The 19,641-nt window shown below is 39.8% G+C and overlaps 1 protein-coding gene across 2 annotated transcripts in view; it reads left to right on the forward strand.

The window, feature by feature from the left end:
• chchd3a (coiled-coil-helix-coiled-coil-helix domain containing 3a) overlaps positions 1–4,316 on the forward strand; it is a 91,958-nt gene extending 87,642 nt beyond the window's left edge. For both annotated transcript variants that reach the window (XM_059325743.1, XM_059325744.1), the window contains one exon: positions 3,664–4,316. In XM_059325743.1, coding sequence (XP_059181726.1) covers positions 3,664–3,687 — 24 coding nt within the window. In that variant the 3' untranslated portion in view covers positions 3,688–4,316. The remainder of the gene's footprint in view (positions 1–3,663) is intronic.
• Positions 4,317–19,641: the final 15,325 nt, after the last annotated feature.

Raw genomic sequence — 19,641 nt, forward strand, 5'->3', positions numbered from 1 at the left:
AAAAGAGAAAAAAAAAAAAAACTGTTCTGTGATAAGGCTTTAAAGGAATAATATGCAGAATTACACAGCCGACAAAATAAGAGGAAGGTATGAAGTGGGATTGCTATGAGCTGATGCAGCTTCATGATTAGGGTGTTTACACAGCTTTATCAGAGCCCAGCAGGTAGCTGCAATGAGAACAAATGTCAAAGGACATGACTTTGACCTCTGGAGGTCAGGAGATCCAAACGTGCCCTCTAACAGCCTCTCATCTCCTTGCCCTTTCTGTCAAAGTGACTTGATAGCGTGGGTCAACCAGTTTTTCAAACAGCCAAATTTCCCCTTCTTGGTCCTTTTCCTTCCAATCTGAAATTCCACTTGCAGCACCATAGGTACACATGGGGACGTCTAAGATGCCATCTCGCTGGGGATAAAAACCAAATCCCCCCCAAATCTCACTTTTACAACGCTGACCCCTCAACTGGAGTCAGCAGAGAGAGGCGCTGTCAGCCGTCTGGCCTTTGTCACTGATAATTAGCGTCCTTATCGCCACAGTCAGTGATAACATTTAGACCCACTTTCGCTCTCTTTTGTGCCCTTTTTGCCCTGCCGCCATCCCTCCTTCACTCCCTCCATCCCGCTATCCCTTCATCCCTAGTCACATTTCTAATGCATTCAGCACTTAACAGGTCCAGATAGCAAACAGTGAGGAAGAGGCAGTCGAAGGACAGATAAAGTCTCTTTCTCTCCCCCTCTCCCTCTATGAATAAGAGTTTATCATGGAAGACGATCTCTCCATCCACCGCTCGCCTCCTCATTCCATATTCTCGCCGCATGACCGCCTCTTGCTCCCTATCTTTACCTTCTCCACTTCATTTTTTAGACTGACCCTTCCATCTCCTTTTTTTACTCTCAAAGGGGCCAAGAGAGATCCCTGTTTGCGGTTTCAGAAGGTGTTTGCAAGGATCAAAATGGAAGAAGAGCTGGCTCATATAATATAGCCACAGCCTGCTCCCACGCCATCTTTAGGATTGGCATTACAATCAAAAATAAAGTGTGTTTTGTTATTTTATGTCAGTAAGTCTCAAAGAATAATTTTGCTTTCAATATCATAAATGTGTTTAGGCCATTTCACCATTAGGATATTACATTCAAGTTAATTACTGATGTGAGAACACTTAGGTATTGCAGTTAGAAACAGTTAGACACCCATAGAGGTTTTAAGTAGAGACACTACAGGAGAATAATCACCATAAAACAGCAGTTAATTACTTGCATTAAGATTTTTTTTTGTTTTATTGCAAGTTTTGTGAAAATGTATGTTCAAATATGCAAATGAGGCGACATCTCATGAAATATGTGCTCATTTGCATTAAAATTCCACAACATAAATGCAAACATTGGATTATTATTGGAACATTGGACATATTGGAGTCAGTCAGATACAGTGTACACAGAAGGAAATTTTTATATTTTATTTTAGCACTGCACGAATCACAAAAATGCACCCTTTTTTTAGGAATAAAATCTTCTAGAAATCAGGCTATGAATGATACATGAACAAACCCCTCTTTCAAAACCTGCAGAATACAGATGGGGATGAAACTAGAATATTTGGTGTAAATAAGATACCGAATTGGAGATTTGAGAAAAAAATAATTTTGATGAAACAGCCTTTGAAGATAAGGCTGTTTCATATTTTTGGGAAAATGCAATATTACATGGTGCACACAAATAATTTCAATGATTTACCAATTAACCATTTTCCAGTTTTTTACATATATGTATACAAGCATTATCATAAGGAAGCAAACATAAGTCAGATCTCAGAAATTCTTTCAGTCCACAATCTTCACTTCCCGGAATAAATGTTAATGTTGGGTTTAATATTCCATATGATACCACATACCAACATATATATAATCCTAACTACTACAACTATTGTGCAGCTTGTGTACTTGACCTTAATACCTTTGCCTGTCACACACACTGTTAAGTACTTAACTATAAACAGTTGAACCATCTATTGTTTGGTTCAAGAGGAGGGAAAGAAAGTTAAATTAGTGGAGTTACACAAAGTCTGTTCACATCTAGGTCATAAAGTCAATCCATTTATCCCAAATTTGGCAGAATGTATATTGCATCCTCAAAGAATAGGTTCGTTTTTCAATTTTGAATATCTCCAAAATTATTCCATACCAGTCTTCCAATGTAGGTGGTCCTAGATTCAGCCACTTTCTTGTATTTTTTTTTTTTACTTGCTGGCAAAAGGGCCTCTAGCAGCTTTGTATCCCTCCGCTGTTTAATAACAAAATGTGTCCATAATAAAGAGTATCAAAATTCAGGGCTATTTTGCTTAATGTTTTGTGAGTGCAACTCCAATATAAAGTCAGTTTGGGACAGGACCAGAATATATGGAAATGATGAGCCACATTGTCTCCAACACGTCAAATTCATATTCTTGTATTTTTTTTTGCTGGCACAGGGTTTTAGAATATCGCATAACATTTTTCCAGCAGTGTTCTCTCCAGTCCATAGAATTACTTGCGGATGAAAAACAACTGATAGATATCACCATGAAGCTTCTCCAGTTGACTACTTTTAAAACAATATTTTTTTATTTTCAAATATGCAAATGAGGCATTACATGATGCTACATTTAGGGGAAGATCTTGAGACACAAATAGACAAAATGTAGTAAAATAAACCCCAAAATGTTTGTCTTTTTTATGATTTATTTCTACTAGTGTGAAAGAAGACATGATATGGAAGCAAAATTGCCCCAATCTCAAAACAGACCAGTTCATGTGATGATGTGTTTGCCTGTAGTTCATCCCCCAGGGTTAGCCATCCTTACCTGGAAAAAACAAACATGTGAACCCAAAGTCTCCCTCTATAATCCATCATAGCTGTATCCGTGCAACGACTGACCTGCACATAGGTATAGTTCAAAGGTCTGAGCTCACTAAACTCAGAAAATAAATCATAACACAGTGACTGAATGTGGCTATATTACCAGATCTCAGCACATTTCTTCTAATATAACCAGTAGGAATGATAAAAATAAAGCTAATAAAGTGGAATTATCCTTTAAGTGATCTCTCGCCCCTTGTCCTCACCTGGATTTTACAGTATTGTGTGTATGGCAGACTCTTTGTGTCAGCAAACATTGTATGTGCAGATCAATACTGCACAAAATAAACTGAGAATCCTCTGCAGAAATAAAATGTAACTTACATGGACTTAACTCACTCACAGCAGCGTTATGAAGCTAGTCAGTGAGGAAGGAAGTATTTTTGACTTTCTTAATATCTGTCTAGGTAATCCCCTTTCCCGCGTCCCTGGTTTTGTTTCCATCGTTTCTTTGTTTCGCTCTTCTCCTCTCAGGCAGTTTCCAGTGGCATCAGCTGCGATAGGCCAGTTCAAATGGTTATTGACAGGGAGTGCTGGGGATTTGTGGTTGCACTTATCGCTAACATGGAATCCACTGCCCTCGGGTCTTTTCTCTACTTCTCCAACTCACTCCATCCTCCACCCTTTTATTGTACTCTAAGGCCTTTCCCCTTACTGTCTTGTGTCTCCTGTGGGATATAATATATTTCACCTCTGTTTGTCTATTTAGATCTGTTTTTTATTTGCCTCTTTGTCTCTCCAATGCACTTCTCTTTCCATTTTTTCTTGCAGAACAAGTTGAGGACCGGGGGTTAAGGAAGGAAGAGGGTGAGAAAGAAAGACGGAGCAATGAAGAGTTTATTGTGGGATTACTGATTATCGACCGACCGACAAACAGACCAAACCGAAGTGGAAATGAGGAATAAGTCAGCACCAAGACACGCACCCTCAAAACCCCTGAGGAGAACCAAACAGGACCAGACTAGAGGCACCGAACACAGAACCCTGATAGAGAAATAGACACCTTTTCCCCTCAATTCCTCCCTCCTTTCCTTCCTCTCTTACCTTTCGTCTATCTCTCCTGTGAGTATGTAGGCAAGCAATGACACTGTCATTTGGAGAACCAGCATGGGACGGCGGGACCCGGCAGGCCTGAGCTTGGCCCGCTACAAGGACAGTAAAAACGAACCGGAACAATCACAAGAAAGCAAGTCATCTCTGTCACACGCCACTTGGACCCATCCCTTTTCACTCCAACACAGTTAGCAAAACAAGTCTATTTTTACTAATAAAAGTCAGTCCTATTTTATTGTCAATAACTCGTTGTTTTCCTGCTCCTAATGCACTATCCTGTACACATATGCACATGTACGCATCTGTCTCTTCTTTGCATCTGTTCGTGTGTTATGTTAATAATGTAACAATCTGCGTGTCGAGTATTCATCCGCACCAACACTTGTGACGATGTCTGATCAGAGGAAATAAAAGACGAAACGATGCAAGAACTGTTGTTGAACTTTTCTCCATAAATATTCAGCGGGCTCCCCGTCTCTCTAGTGTGTGTGTGTGTGTGTGTGTGTGTGTGCATGTGTGTGTGTTTTATGCTAATTACAGAAAGCATTGTACATCTTTGATGGATACGCGGCCCTCGTGTTGTCAGGACGACATTTTGCCAAACGGAGTGAACGAGCCCAAGAGAGGGGGACTGAAGCGCGGGGGAAATATTCGTCCCAGATGTTCTGGCTCATAATCTATCTTTCTCTCTGTTTCTTTATCCGTCTTTCTTTCTTTATATAGCTCTGTTGTGTGAATCCTCGGTGCGCTCTAGCTGCTCACTGAAAGTGTCGGGATCTCTACCTCTTCCTTATCCCCTCATTGTCCCTCTTTCCTTTTACTTATGTACTCCTTTTTCCCCTCTCTTCTTTCTTACTACTCACTATACTGCTCCCAGGCTAATGTTGCCTTGGAGGAGACAGCTTCTCTACGCTGTCTGCACTCTGCCAGACTCTCTGGGTTGGGTTTAACTGGATAGACAGACTGTATGTATATGTGTGTTTGGCTTGACAGTGTGTGTGTGTGTGTGTGTGTGTGTGTGTGTGTGTGTGTGTGTTTGTCTTCATATAGTTGTGAGGACCAACCCATGGCAGAATACCAACATTGTGAGGACATTTGTAGTTGTGAGGACATTTTTTCCAGTCCTCACAAAGAAAATGCTAGGATAGCCTCTAAAGGCCTTAATTAATCATCTGTATGAATTTCAGGGAAGGTCCTTACAGAGATGGTAAACCCTGAAATGTGTGTGTTGGGCTAGGGGAAGTGGTGGTTCTCACAACTATTAAAGACATGTATGTGTGTGTGTGTGTGTGTGTGTGTGTGTGGGTGGGGTAGTAATGCAGCCTTCCACACACTTTTTATGCAGTCAGAGTGTGTGTGTCGGAGGGGACGCCGTCTGATGTGAGGGCAGGTGATCGCAGAGATGTTATCTTAATTCTGCATTAGAAGAAGAGTGTTTGTGTGTGTGTGATGGACAGAGAGAGAGAGAAGCAGGGCGGTGTGTGTGCGTGCAAGCATGTGATTTGTTGTGACTAATCCCCCTCTGTCTGTCAGTCAGCTGTCCGTTTGCTTTTTGACTTTTGGAGTCTCAAAGGGGTGAGGGGTTGCCTTCTATTATACAATGTGTGTGTGTGTTGGAGGGGTTTTCTAAAGGTTGGGGATAATGGGTGTTGTAGTTCATGGCAGGTGTTTCCCCTCAGAGCGGACCGAGCCTCTTCTTTTTTTCCCCACTTGTTTCCCCCCCTGTGACTCCAACACAAGCTGCACGACTCGTCTTTCTGACCCAGTACCTCGGAGCCAAGATAAGTGATTTAACGGTGTATTCTGTCTGTAATGAGATTATATCCCCTCTAATATAATTTAAGGATGATTAGAGAATCATAAGCTCCAAACATGGGGCTTACCTTTTCCTTTTAAAGGCATCCACCACGACCTCAACAACCTCAAAGTTGCGAAGCTCCTCTAAAAATACTCCAACAATAGCTTGTAAATGGAGACGTGCTTCTAAAGTTGCAAATTCAAGCATTAAGAGAACATTTTGCTTCTTTAGTTTGATGCATTTCCTGAGAAAAAGTATATTAGGCAAGGGCATAATGCAATTTAAAATTAATGTAGTGCTATATTAGCTGGATTTATATACACGCCTTCTGAAGCCAGTTATAATCTTCCATTTATCAGGTGGTGGGAGTAATGAGATTTTGATATAAGGTTTTTTTGTAAAGTTCATAATAACACAATGAGCTGAATGGACAAAAAGTATTTTTCCTATCTCAGTGCAACTTCCACAAGTGTTGCTGAGGTGTCCTTGAGTTGTTCCCGAATACAGAAGTGCACAGTGGCAACAGGCACTGTTCAAATTGGGTCAGAGTTCTTAAGGGGTCCCGAAGGCCGCAGTCTGCAGGGTCAGGGTGACGGAGACGGTGGAAAGTGAAGAGAACATTTGAAACTGCAGGTAACTCTGTTGAAGGTGAATCAAACTTGTTTTTTATTGACAATAGGGACAGTAAAATATATATATATATCCTAAATAAAGTGATGGCAAATGCATCTACTTATCCTTGAACATGATACTTGAACAATCTGCTCTCTGTTCAAAATATTTTCTATCCAATCAAAATGAGAAACAAATAATATATCATATCTATCTCTGCTAAGGAGGTCATTGTTTCGTTTTCATGTTTTTGTTAATAATGCAAGACAGGGCATCGGTGGTGCATTCATTTGCTGTCGAAATAAGTGGGATAAATTACAACCTGAATGGGAAAATTATTGCAAACTCAGAAAGTTAAGAAATTAAGTACACATTTAATTTCTCGCCTGATCTATATTTCCTTTGCTCTTTTCTTAGAGCAGACGAAATGACAGTTTTGCCGGCTGAAGTTAGTATCACCATGGGGTCTATTGAGATTTCACTTGTGGGATTTTTGCATTGGATTTTGGATCATTGCAAAAATTATGAAGCTCTGTGACAAATACACATTTCTGATGCTTACATGTTATGTTCAGCAGGATAATCTTCACAAATAAACACCACTTTTATGATGTTTGAAGAGTTAATGCGGCCGTCAGAAATAAAAAGCTAACGTTACGCTACAGTGAACTACACCACGGATGATCTCCGTCAAGCTAACCAGGGGTTTTGACAAGCTAGCAAAAACGTAGCCTAATAAATTGTTTATTAACCTAATCTACAAACTACAAGAATTTGTAAGAGCACTGAAAAACGGCGGACTCGTGATGATGTTTAATGTCCCCGACTACCACTGTAGTCTCATTTAGCCACTTGTTAGCTACAACCTTTTTAAGGACACGTTAAAAATATCACAAGTGGGGGGATTTCTAACATATTTTATGTCGTACAACAAAACACAAACATCTCTTCAGCTTGTGTTAACCACTTACCTTATTTCAGGCATCTAACCACCAACCCATTCGAAATCCTAATTGAGTTTGATAGGATAGACAACAGGGCGCTAACATGCTAACTTACTTCCCAGTTTAAGAAAAACATTTTGTGGCCTTATATCCATGTTGTTTGTCCATTCATGTTGTTTCCACATTACGGATTAAAGCTCATGAACACACCAAAGTTGGGAAATCAGACTCCCTAATTTGGGAAATGGGGCCATTCGAGGAGCATGTGAATGCACCATTGGCCTTGGCCTTGGTCTGTGCTCTTTGAGCGCCATTCTGGTTCCATTTATAAGAAAATGTTTTTCATGCAGTCCCATTTCTTGCTTTAAATTTCACTCATTAACATAACATATTACAAACTTTCTGCTGCAGCACAAAAATGAACAACAGCATAGTTATGATTGTTTACACCAATATATATATACAAATATATTTAGCAATAACTTGAAACTAAAGATTTGCCTCCAATACTTGTTTAAGCATTTGCATTATACATTTCTGCTTCAATCTTGATTTTAATTGTTATGTCTCTTTGAGGCTACTACCTCAGTATATTGTGTTATAATGCCTTCTCTGATTGTTTTCTCTTTTTTTTAAGCCATGCATAACACTATCATGACTCATACATTTACTCACTACAGTGGCTACATAATGTCCTCTATTTCATGATCATCTGGACTCAAAGCAAAGCAAATTGTCATTCTTTTAGTTTGGTAGGAGGATGGGTCCGTCTCATTATTAGACACTGATTGGACACACTTGGGAGATGCCAGGAAAGCTTTTCCTCACATTATAACCAAACACTGAGACAGTGTTGGAGGGAAATGTAGAGTGTATTCAGAGAGTTGCACCCTGTCCCAAGAGGAAGACGGCAGTGATGTATCAGCATCTGTCAGTATTGCTTTCAGTGTCTCTTTAAGTGCTCTGTACCATCTGTCTCTGTGCAAGCAGAAAAACTTTGTCACTCCCAGCAACACCAGTTCCTGCTATGGACTGTATAAAGTGATTAGAATAAAGCTACAATTTAGTTTCAATGCTTTTATGATATTTCTGTCCTATATTGTCTCTGTTCTCTAAAGAAGCAGGGAAAAAAAATACCAGATGCACTCAATTCTGCAATACAAAAGACAACATCCTCCACCATGATGACTAATCACATTTGATTTAATGACCTTCTCTGAAGAAAAAATAGCTTATCCCTTGAAACTTTCCCCACACTCCCTCTCCAGCTCTTATCCGTCTGTGCGTCTCTTTGTGCCTTTTAGTGTCCCTCCACGCAGTCAGTCCCCATTCTTGTGTTTGCATTTACTCTGCTTTTTGTTCTTTTGTTCCATCTCGCTTTTTTTCCTCTTACTTTTCTCCACTTCTTTCTTTCTCTCGCTCTCTAACTCATCAAGGATACTGAGGAATAGGCCGGCAGCCTGAGGGGCGGATCTGTTGGCGGTGATTGGCTCTCCTTGCTTGCCAATGAGGTGTGAAGCGTCTGCCACGCTGCTGTAACTCTTCTCTGAGGGCCACCCTCGCCTCCTTGCACGTCCACACACACACACACACGTACACACACACACAGCCTTTTACACAATATGCTTCAAATAGATACAAGCACTTGACAAATGCTTTCACCCACACAAATTAAAAACACAACAGAAGACACTACGGGAATGTGGTGAATGTTATGCCTAAGCAAGGACAGCTCGTCCTGTTTGGACTTCAGTACGAGTGAAACACACACACACACACAAAGAAATGTTCTTGGTTGCCAGTGGGGCCTGCAGATGAGTCGACCGTCATACACTCCATTCTAGTAATGGGCAGGCAGATGGCAGGCTGCTCTGTAGCCTCTGCTTAGGCTGATGGCTCTATTCATCAGGCTGCTCGCCCTCCCTGCAGCCCTGCACCGGGGCTACAATTTATAGAGTTCTCTCTCTCCCCTCTGCTATTCTCCCCTGGTCTTATTTATTTGTACTTTTTTGTTTTAGTCTGCACCGCTCCTCTTATTCTCTCTGAGTCTGTGCTGGTGTCTGTCTGCTTGGCGCCATAAAAAGCTGTTTCATTCCAGCTAGAGTTTCTGCTGCTGGGGGAGTGAGTTATTGGCTCAGTGTTAGAAAGTGCTGCTACCTTCCAGTCTCTTTTTCTGGCAGACTGGAGTTTTGGTCATACAAACACTTTTGAAGCCGAGCTGCTTGGTGGCAGAGGAAGTCTCATTGGACTGAGTCAAACTTTAGTGGTTATTGAGCCAAAGGCAGTTTACTGCAGTGCAAGTGATCTACCTTGGAATAAAAACAAGGGCCTCTAAAGCAGTTGTTTGATATTTGTTTTCTTACTGAAAGTTAAATCAGAGATTAGATCATTTTAATATCTGCACATGAAGCTACAGCTAGCAGCTGGTTAGCTTAGCCAGCTTAGCATAAAGACTGGAAACAAGCAAACAGCTAGTCTGGCTACATCTGAAGGAAACAAGATTCACATACCAGCACATTAAAAAGTCTCATCTTGGAAAAACTGAGATTTCTATGTCTTTTTTATGACTGAGTCAACATTATGGTGTATACACACAATTTTGCGTACTGTTTAACTTAAATTTGAGAAAGTTTGTGACCATGAGTTCTTAAACCCAGAAGTCAGTTAGCATTTTAGCACTCTGGGGTCTATCCTCTAAAACTCAATGAGGATTTGAATGGATTAGTGTTTAGATGCCTGAAATAGGGTCTGTGGTTAACAAAAGCTGAAGAGATGTTTGTGTTTTGTTGTATGACATAAATATGTCAGTAAATTCCGCCACTTTTTTGCATTTTGAAGTTTTTTGTGTCCTTAAAATGGTGGTTGCTAACAAGTGGCTCAATGAGACTACAGTGGGACACTAAAAGTCGTCATGCCGGACACGGACGGGAACTCTTTCACTAGTCAGCCTCACAGCCTCTAGTCGTGTTTTTCAGTGCTTTTGAAAACTCTGTAGACTGTAGTTTAGGTTAATAAACTATTTATTAGGCTACGTTTTTGCTAGCTTGTCAAAACCCCTGGTTAGCTTGACGGAGATCATCTGATGCCTAAGTGTAGTTCACTGTAGCATAACGTTAGCTTTTTATTTTAATATAATTTAATATATCAGGCTACGGTTTCGCTAGCTTGTCAAAATCGCTTGTAAGCTGGTTGGAGATCGTCTGAAGCTAACGGTAGTGACGTTGAAGTCACGTAGCTGTGGAGTAGTTCGATATTGCAAAACTTTAGCTTTTTACTCCTGTCTGCTGCATTAACGCTTCAAACATCTCATAAGTGGTGTTCATTTATGAAGATTATCATGCTGAACAAAATGTGTAAGCATCAGAAATGTGTGTTTGCCACCCGAAATCCAATGCAAAAATCCCATAGACGAATTCTCAATAGACTTCATGGTGATGCTAACTTCCGAATTTGGTCGACAAAAATATGTCATTTTGTTTCCTCTCTATACGCATTTAAGAGTTAATCAGTCAAAAATGTATTGCTGCTCCTGTTTAATTATATAACTGTGGTAGCCTATAGGTGGAACGTCACCAGAACAAAGCAGCTTTAGTGAATAGTCATGAACCAGTGCTGCTAGTTTTAAGATGAGCGATTAGAAAAAGAAGGAAACAAAAAGCTATCTATCCCTTTTTAATACACAGTGTCTGTTTGACTAATAGCAGCTTAGCAACTAAACACAAACATGTATCAATGGAAAAAAAACCCTCAGCAGATAACATAAATAAGTTATCTTGCCAGAGGTTAGCTTGACCCTGCAACAGCTTTTTAATTGGTAACAGTTCTGTTATGAAGACAACAAGTACACTATGTCTGTTGAATGAGCTTCAATTACGTATAAATCACTTGCAGTGCTGGTGTGGAAAAGATACAGAGTTTAATAACTAGCTGTTGAATAAGTGATAAAGAGCAAAGGTAAGGAAAGAATAATGTAAAAAATAAATAGTTGATCTTCATCATATAAGCTGTTTAAAGGATTTGACATCCACTACGGTGGTGGTAGTGGTGCAATGGATGGTTGGCCGTGTGTGTGTGTGTGTGTGTGTGTGAAGGTAGACAGAGGCAGTGAGTGAGAGCTTGGCTTTGACTCTCAGTTTCCCTCCAGAGATAAAGTGAGCGGTAATGAGGCCCTGAGTTGCTGCGCTGAGGAGACAGTCGGACCGCCATGGGAGGAGGCTGACCTTGTAGACCATGAACACACACACACACACACACACACACACACACACACACACACACACACACACACACACACACACACACACACACACACACTTTCTGTTAATGTAAAGTTCTCTTTAAGCTGACAGTTTTGTTCTTTGTGTATTTTGTGACTGTACATGAGGCCTAATGAAAAAAATGCCATTTTCTTGTGATGGTAAAAGCCCAGTAGTAGTTCATTTCAGATAGGTGTTGATTCAACATCAATTTTTAAAGCCATAGTCTGTGATGGTTTTGTACAGTGCAAACAGTCCATTTACGATAATTCACCTCTACCTGGTCAGTGGATGCCATTTTCACTGAGGGGAAATAACCTCCTAAAGGCACAATAAAAGCTCTGTAGTTTTAATGTGTGGAAAGAAACAGATTGCCAGTATAAAGTGTGTCTGTGTTCTTTAGAGTGACAATAACAAACCTTTCTGCTGCTCTTTTCTGAGATGCACGACGAAAAAACTGGCTCGCTGGAAGGCTGAGATAGAAGTTTGGTAATGAGAAAAAAACTCTATTACTGACAAGGTAAAACTTTTCTTTTCTTTGTCTCTGGTATATTTTCAAGTTGCTCTCAAATTTATATTGTGATACCGTTCAAATGACAAAAAGTACCTGGGGCCTGTTGTTTGGATTTTGAGCGGCACAGTTAATAAATCATGTTTAAATACTGTATATCTCCATGGAAAAATGCAGCTGCATAATAGTACTCATCCAGGTCACTATATTGTATTACAGTAAATTGCTAGATTTTTCCATGATGCTATAATGTCATAGGATCTGATTTAACATTACTCTACTGAGGCATGGTAATATGGTCACTGCAGTATAATGGTAGTACCCAACTATGCACTGCTATATGAAAGAACAGTGGCAAACTAGGTAAACTAGTTACCAGTTACTACCAGTTACATGGTGCTATTAGCTATTAGCATGGTGACAATAATTAACACTTGGTCAAATGGATAGTTTGTTTGTTACAACAAAGTTGCACACCAATAACACACAAAAACTAAGCAATAAAGGCAGCGGTAGACCAGCAACTACTGTGTTCTTTGAGGTTAAATTAGTGTTTGTGTCAATGGAGTCTGGTGACTTTGACAAGAAAATAGATAATAGCTTCAAATTTCCCTGGGTAAACTTAAACAGGGCTGTCTGGCAGCAAGTTAAAGCAGTGAAAATATGCTAAATATAATACACATTTAAAATGATGTTGCGTTTTTTTGGGGATGAGCTTTATTTAAGATGGTTGAAATATGTATTGCTGCTGCCCGAGTGCTCATTTCTGTTCTGGTCTGAAGCCTGTTTTGAGTTTAATCTGCATTTCTTAGTTGTCTTGTTTCTTTATGTTCAATCAGTTTTGTGTTTCGGTTATGATGCTTTTGTTTTATCGGTTATGGATAACATTAATGTTTCCTGTTTTAGTTTGTAGTCATGTTTCTGTGCTCTTTTCTTCTTTTCTGTCTTTGTCTGCTTTCCTGCCTTTTGCCTCTCTGGTCCATATCTGTTTCATTAGTGCTTCCCTGCTGCCTTAGTTTCACCCTGCCAATCATCTCCCTGCCTGCCTTGTCACCTAATTCCCTCACCTATGATTCTCCACCCTTTTTTCCACCTGCTCTTCACCTGTAAAATAGAACAAATCTCTTTAAGTTCCAGTTTCCTGCAGTTTCCTGCAGTTTCCTGCTGTCTGACTCGCTAAACTGGGTGCATGCTGACCACCAATACACTGATTATGGATAAATACCTCATAAAATGCCAGTTCAATAAATCCAAACTACCCCTTTAAAGTTTACTAATGATGTTTTTACAAAAAGTTGACTGACAGTTAAAAAAAAACAGGGTACATCATCGTATTGACAGCCCTTTAAATACAGTGTTGCAGTTGCAAAATATCTCCCAGTTGACAAACCTTTATCACCTGATGTATCACCCAAAGTACCAATATAACCATTTAGTGATAAAACAGTCCTGTCATAGTGTAATCCTGGTGCTTTGTGTGAAGAAAACTCCAACTACTAAAAGCAAGAAAAGCCCTTTCACCTGACAATAGTACTCTGTGTATTCTTTATCAGTTGATACACACTGAATGCCCCAACCAGGATGTCCAGAAGCAAAACACATGTGAAGGTTAGATACTCCCTACATGTTAGAAAGGCATATGACTATGCCACAAGCCAGTGGCTACTAAACCTGTTACATGGCCCCGCATAAGCCTATCCATCCATGACCTGCGAGAAGCCAGTTTAGACTAATCCCCACAGCTGTAAAAAATGTTTTCTCATCCTTCAGAAGAGGATTTAAATTACTTTACACTTACAACTTGTGCTGTGGCTTGCCTGCAATGTGCTGTGCAGCTGGTGCCTGGAGCATTTCTGTTGTTAATTTTGTCCACAAGACCAATACATTCAGGTGACCGTGGCCCATTTATTTACAGTGTGCTCACATTGTATTCTTCTGAGACCTGCACACAAACACACACACACACACACACACACACACACACACACACACACTGAAATCTACTTTATAGAGGCCTTTTTATTGTCATTCTTTAGCTCATAAACACATGCAGTCAGGGCTAAACACACACACACCTGTGCACCTGTTCACACAAATACAGACAGAAGGTGAATACAGAGAAACACATCGTTATTTATTATTTATAATACGACTATAGCTCATGCACACTCTCACATTGTAAGCAGAGTGCTGGAGGGCAAACAGGAGATATTGCACATTAAAACACGCGCACACATCAGTGTTGGAGACCACATCGTCCCCCAACGCTTGTGTAAGGTGCCTCGAGGCAATCGCAACACAGACACACACTTAAACATGATTATCTCCATTTGATGTCTGTGATTGGGTCATACAGGGACGGGTGACATCATGTATGTATTCCCCAAGGGACACTCACACATGGGCAACACTCAATACATCTGCATGACATGAGGTATTGTAATATGGCATTGAGCTTTGGTGCCGTTTTGATTATTGTGTGTGTTTCTGTGCATGCATGCATAATGTGCGTCCATTAGTTTTAATGGCATATGTTCTTTAGAAGATGCATTGGGCCAGAATCTGCATGACTTTGAACTGTAAGAGGAAATCAAAAGCTCTGTATAAAGATACTCCACACAGGAGTCTGAGGCTAAGACTTGATCTGTGAACCCTCATGCTGTGAGATGACAGGGCCAACCACTGAGGCCTGTGATGTCCACAGACTAACATCTGGTAATATGATGGTAAATAGACTCTGAGCTCACTGTGCAAAGCAATTTGGCTGATATTTTTAGGTGTGACATTTTCCCCATGCCTCATTGTGCATGAAAGGTTTCTAGGGTTCCCACCGTCTCCCAAAATTAAATGTTACATAATGTGTTTTTATATCGTGATTACAAAGGTGCATGTGACTTTCAAACAAGGGGAAACTGAAAAGTGAAGCCAATGCACAAGTGCTCTTAACCTGCATTTTTAATGATGGACACCAGGGGGCAACTCTGATTTTATTCTCACTTGATTTATAACATCAGTAAACAGTTTACTAATGTATTTATGGTCTCAATCGCTAGTTTCAAGTCTTTTTCAATGCTGAATGATGTTTATTTTGTAAATTATGGTCCCATTTAGAGTAAAAACAGACAATAAAGCAGGGTATGCTTTAGGGGGCTGCTACCTTGTGATTGACAAGTTGACTCACAGGATGTAGACTATTGCTATAAGCCTGCCACAATCTATTCCCCCCCATGAAAGTTAATTGGTCTCCTTAAAATATAGTGTCCCAGGTCGGTTGTACTTAAAGACAATCTAAAGCAGGGGTGTCAAACTGAAATACGCAATGGGCCAAAAATTTAAAACTTGAATAAAATTGCGGGCCAACATTGAACAAATAAACCTTTTAATATATACCAAACATGTTTTGCTTTAACATTAAATATGGAACCAGCAACACTTATAAACATACAATATATAACTAAATAGTGCAGACATGCAAAATCAAATTTCAAATAAAAAACACATCAATGTCATTAATTTACAATAATAATATAATAATTTGGTATTGCCTCGCGGGCCAAATAAAGAGTTTGACACCCCTGATCTAAAGGTTCAGCTGTTTATTTTGAATTATGAATGTCCAAATACAAATGCACCTCGCTAACCAAGCCAGCTAGCTATCGTGTCCTCCACTCCATCATCATCCTTCCATCCAAATACGGTAACTTCTGGCTCCAAAAAACCAAGATGATGATGTCAACATAAGACTTAAAAACCATAGTACACAAACTATGTACCACTTCCTTTATAGTCTATGTTTCCACATGAATACTTATAATGGGAACTGTCAATAAGCACTTTACAATTACAAGGCTAATTACTGCATTGTGTATTATTATTAAAATTACTTGACATGTACTTTTTAGTTTGGCCCATGTCTCATCCAGTAAGAGGAAAGTAGCAATGGAAAATTACTTTTACTGCAGCCAGCCAACAGGCAAGATGTTTTGGCTTCACTTTGGGGAAGCCTTATGTCATATACAGTCTATGGTTATGATGCGTGCCAGTGGCCATAGTCTATCCAAAACAATAACTAGCACAGACCCTTTCAAAAATAATATCGCCCTTGATGAAAGGGAAAGCCCACATCCCATTTCCTGATGATCTTTGGGTGGAAATGTGCGTATTTTCTGCCAAAAAATGTGTTTAATTACGACGGGTCTGTTGTCAAGGACACCATTCAGATCAATTTCATAATTCGTTTTTTTCTCCATGATTCACATTTAGTCTGCTAAAACACCCCCTCCCCAGCTCACACGCACCCTCTTTTTAACAGCTTCCCCATCAGGCCCTGCTGAGTTGCTCTTCAATGGAGTGAAGCATCCTGAGTGTTGACTAATCAAAGGCCTTTTCACAGGGCAAAGACTGATGACTTAATTAGGACCGCTAATGTTAATCACACTTAAATATTTATAAGGAGGAATTCTTTTGTTTAGCCTTGACCTTTCTCTGGAGCTCATTAACATGGTTATTATTGCTGCTGGCGTTGTGCTGTTGCTCTTAAACATGTCCGCGACACGCGCCCTGGGGCCATTATCGATTTTGATGGAGTAGACATGGTGCAGTGTTAACGCTTTGTGTGGATGACATTGGCTTATCAGTGTTTGGAGGAGTTTAACCCTGGAGGTGTGTGTGTGTGTGTGTGTGTGTGTGTGTGTGTGTGTGTGTGTGTGTGTGTGTGTGTGTTTGGGCAGCCTGAGGGGACGATGGGTAATACCTTATCAATGTGGTGAGCTCATTGTGTTTAAGTGGCAGTGAAGGTAATAGAAGCAGGTTCATAAACACTATGTTTCTTGGCTTGTGTCAGCTCAGCACTTTGACTGAATCTCATGATTGAAATGGAATTGTTATTTTTAACACACACACACGCATGCACACACAGAGCTGACCATCATTTTACGACTTAAATTGTTTCTCACCCGTACTCACACAGAGCCAGAGGCAAAAGGTTTCATTACTATAGGATATACTGTGGATTGCACAGCACTTGTAGCACTTGTGAGTTAATTGCAGAGGACACAGAGGATAACAGGTTCTCCTGCTAACCAGAGGGGCACTGCTACTATCTGTAGCATCAGTATCCGCACAGCTCCTTATTACTTGTGTTCAGCACCAGCAAATGAATTTGTCTGTTTAAGATACCAGAACCTTATACTAATGACATGTGCTATGGGCCAATAAACATCTTCTACCCCAAGGAAAAATTATTGTGGTGTGGCGTTTTAATGAAAACCATTAGTCAGTCACTTTAATATCTTCAGAGAGTGATGCTTGCTTCATGGACTTTTAAAAAATTCCTCTCAAATTGTCCCCTCAGCCTCCCTAACATCCTTTTTTACCAGCTCTGGCACACTGCTCAAGCTACTTCACTTCAGATCAAATAATTCTATCTGAATACAGAGGGCCTCTTGTGTGCTATGACTGTAAATACATTCTTTTGTAATATTATGTTTACAATAATTTGCTGCAAAAGTGTTTTTTAGCAAACTTTGTGGAGTGGCAAGAACAAAAAAAAGTATTTTGAATATATTCGAATAGAATTGAATACAAATCTCAATGTATCCTTATGAACAGTACGTATAATATCCTATGAAAACTCAAAAGCAATGGTCATATGGTCACTGTTTAAAACATGTTATGGTCGCTGTTTTAAACACGAGGTTAATGTTGTGAAACTGAATACCTGGTTAGGTTTATGCACCAAATCACTTGCTTAAGGACATAAAAAAGATTGGGCTTTGTCTAAAAAAACTACTTCCATACGTATTTAATGGACCAGGGTACATGACATAGGACATGACATAGACTATGACCTGTTTATGTACATAAATTAATTTACAGGCTAACTTAAAACAATACTGACTTCTGGTTTAATAGAGGGACATGAACACCTGTCTCCTGTGTTAAAGTCAGGTGTCTATTTTTCTGGCCACTGGGTTGCTCACTTTATTTGCTCTCGTCATGATTAATACGGCCACTTAGCAACAAAAATGAATAGAGAGCAAATGAAATTACATATTTTTGTAGGCCAACCTCGGAAGTAGCATCACAACGGGGTCTAGTGAGAATTAGCCTATAGAATTTTTGCATTGGATTTTGTATCATTACAGAAAATAAGCTCTGTGGCAAACACACATTTTTTATACCACTTTTATGATGTTTGAAGCGTTAATGCAGCAGGCAGTAAAAAGTTAATATTATGCTAAAGTGAACTACTCCGCGGTTGCATGACTTCTACGTCACTACCGTTAGCTTCATACGCTCTCTGACAAGCTAACGAGCAGTTTTGACAAGCTAGCAGAACCGTAGCCTAATAAATTGTTTAACCTAATCTACAATCTAAAAGAATTTGCAAGAGCTCTGAAAAACATGATTAGAGGCTGTGAGGGGGACTAGTGTCCGTGTCCGGTGTGATTATGTTTGTTGTCCCCGACAACCACTCTAGTCTCATTAAGCCACTTGCTAGCCACAGCATAAAATCTTCCAAATTCACAAGTGGGGGTATTTCCTAACATATTTTATGTTGTACAACAAAATGCGAACATCTTTTCAGCTTGTGTTAACCACAGACCTTTGTTTAGACTTCTAACCACAAACCCATTCAAAATCCTCATTGCATTTGAGAGGACAGATCCCAGGGCGCTAACATGCTAACTTCTTTCCTGGGTTGAGAACTCATTCCTGTGGCGCCCTATAAAGCTCTTAATAAGCTGCAACAATTACGTAAGCTATCAAGGAATTCTGAAAACTATGAATAATGAGAACAGCACACATTTAGTTTTTTGTAAGATAGACATAAATAGGTAGGTTCATATGCAGGTCAAACACTTGTTGAGGCAGTAAGTTGAATTGGTTTTCAAAAAATTATACTGAAGCACTATTTCTCTCCTGTTAGCAAGCTGCTCCATCTGTTTCTCTTCTTGCTCCTTTTGATCCACTGATGTTTTATTGGTGAGCTATCTATATATGAGCTTCTCTTTCTTGTATAGAGCCACACACTTTATAGATCGTCTCCTGAAGCTTCTCTTTGCAGAAATGCACTTTTGACTCTTCCCATTTTTTTACATTCCCTTGCACCGAAATAATGAAAAGTGTAGCTAAAATGTAGGTTGTATTTGAACCTGCAGTACCTATTTTCCTGCCATACCTAACACAGAAAGCCTTCGGGAAGTCACCATGACTACATACTGAATGAATACTACACATCACATTTTTATGGTCTGTAATGTAATACTGGGAATGATGAGGAATATATTTTGTGAATGTATGTGTGCGTTTATGAATTGAATTATGATGATGAAAAGGTCTATTGAGTTTTGAACACTCCTGTAGTGGCAATTGATACATCATTGCAATGCCATCGCTGTCACAATGTGCACATTCTCTGTCTCTCCAGGTATGGCAGCGTTTGTGACGGAGAGATGAAAATGAGAAAGTGTGTAGCTGTGTGACTGTAAAAGACAATGAGGGGATGGCAACACAGTGCAATATGTAATATATTTTATGCATGTAAATGTGTATGTGCTCATCCCATTGAAT

The sequence above is a fragment of the Centropristis striata genome, chromosome 22 (genome assembly GCF_030273125.1).
Source record: "Centropristis striata isolate RG_2023a ecotype Rhode Island chromosome 22, C.striata_1.0, whole genome shotgun sequence".
NCBI lineage: Eukaryota > Metazoa > Chordata > Actinopteri > Perciformes > Serranidae > Centropristis > Centropristis striata.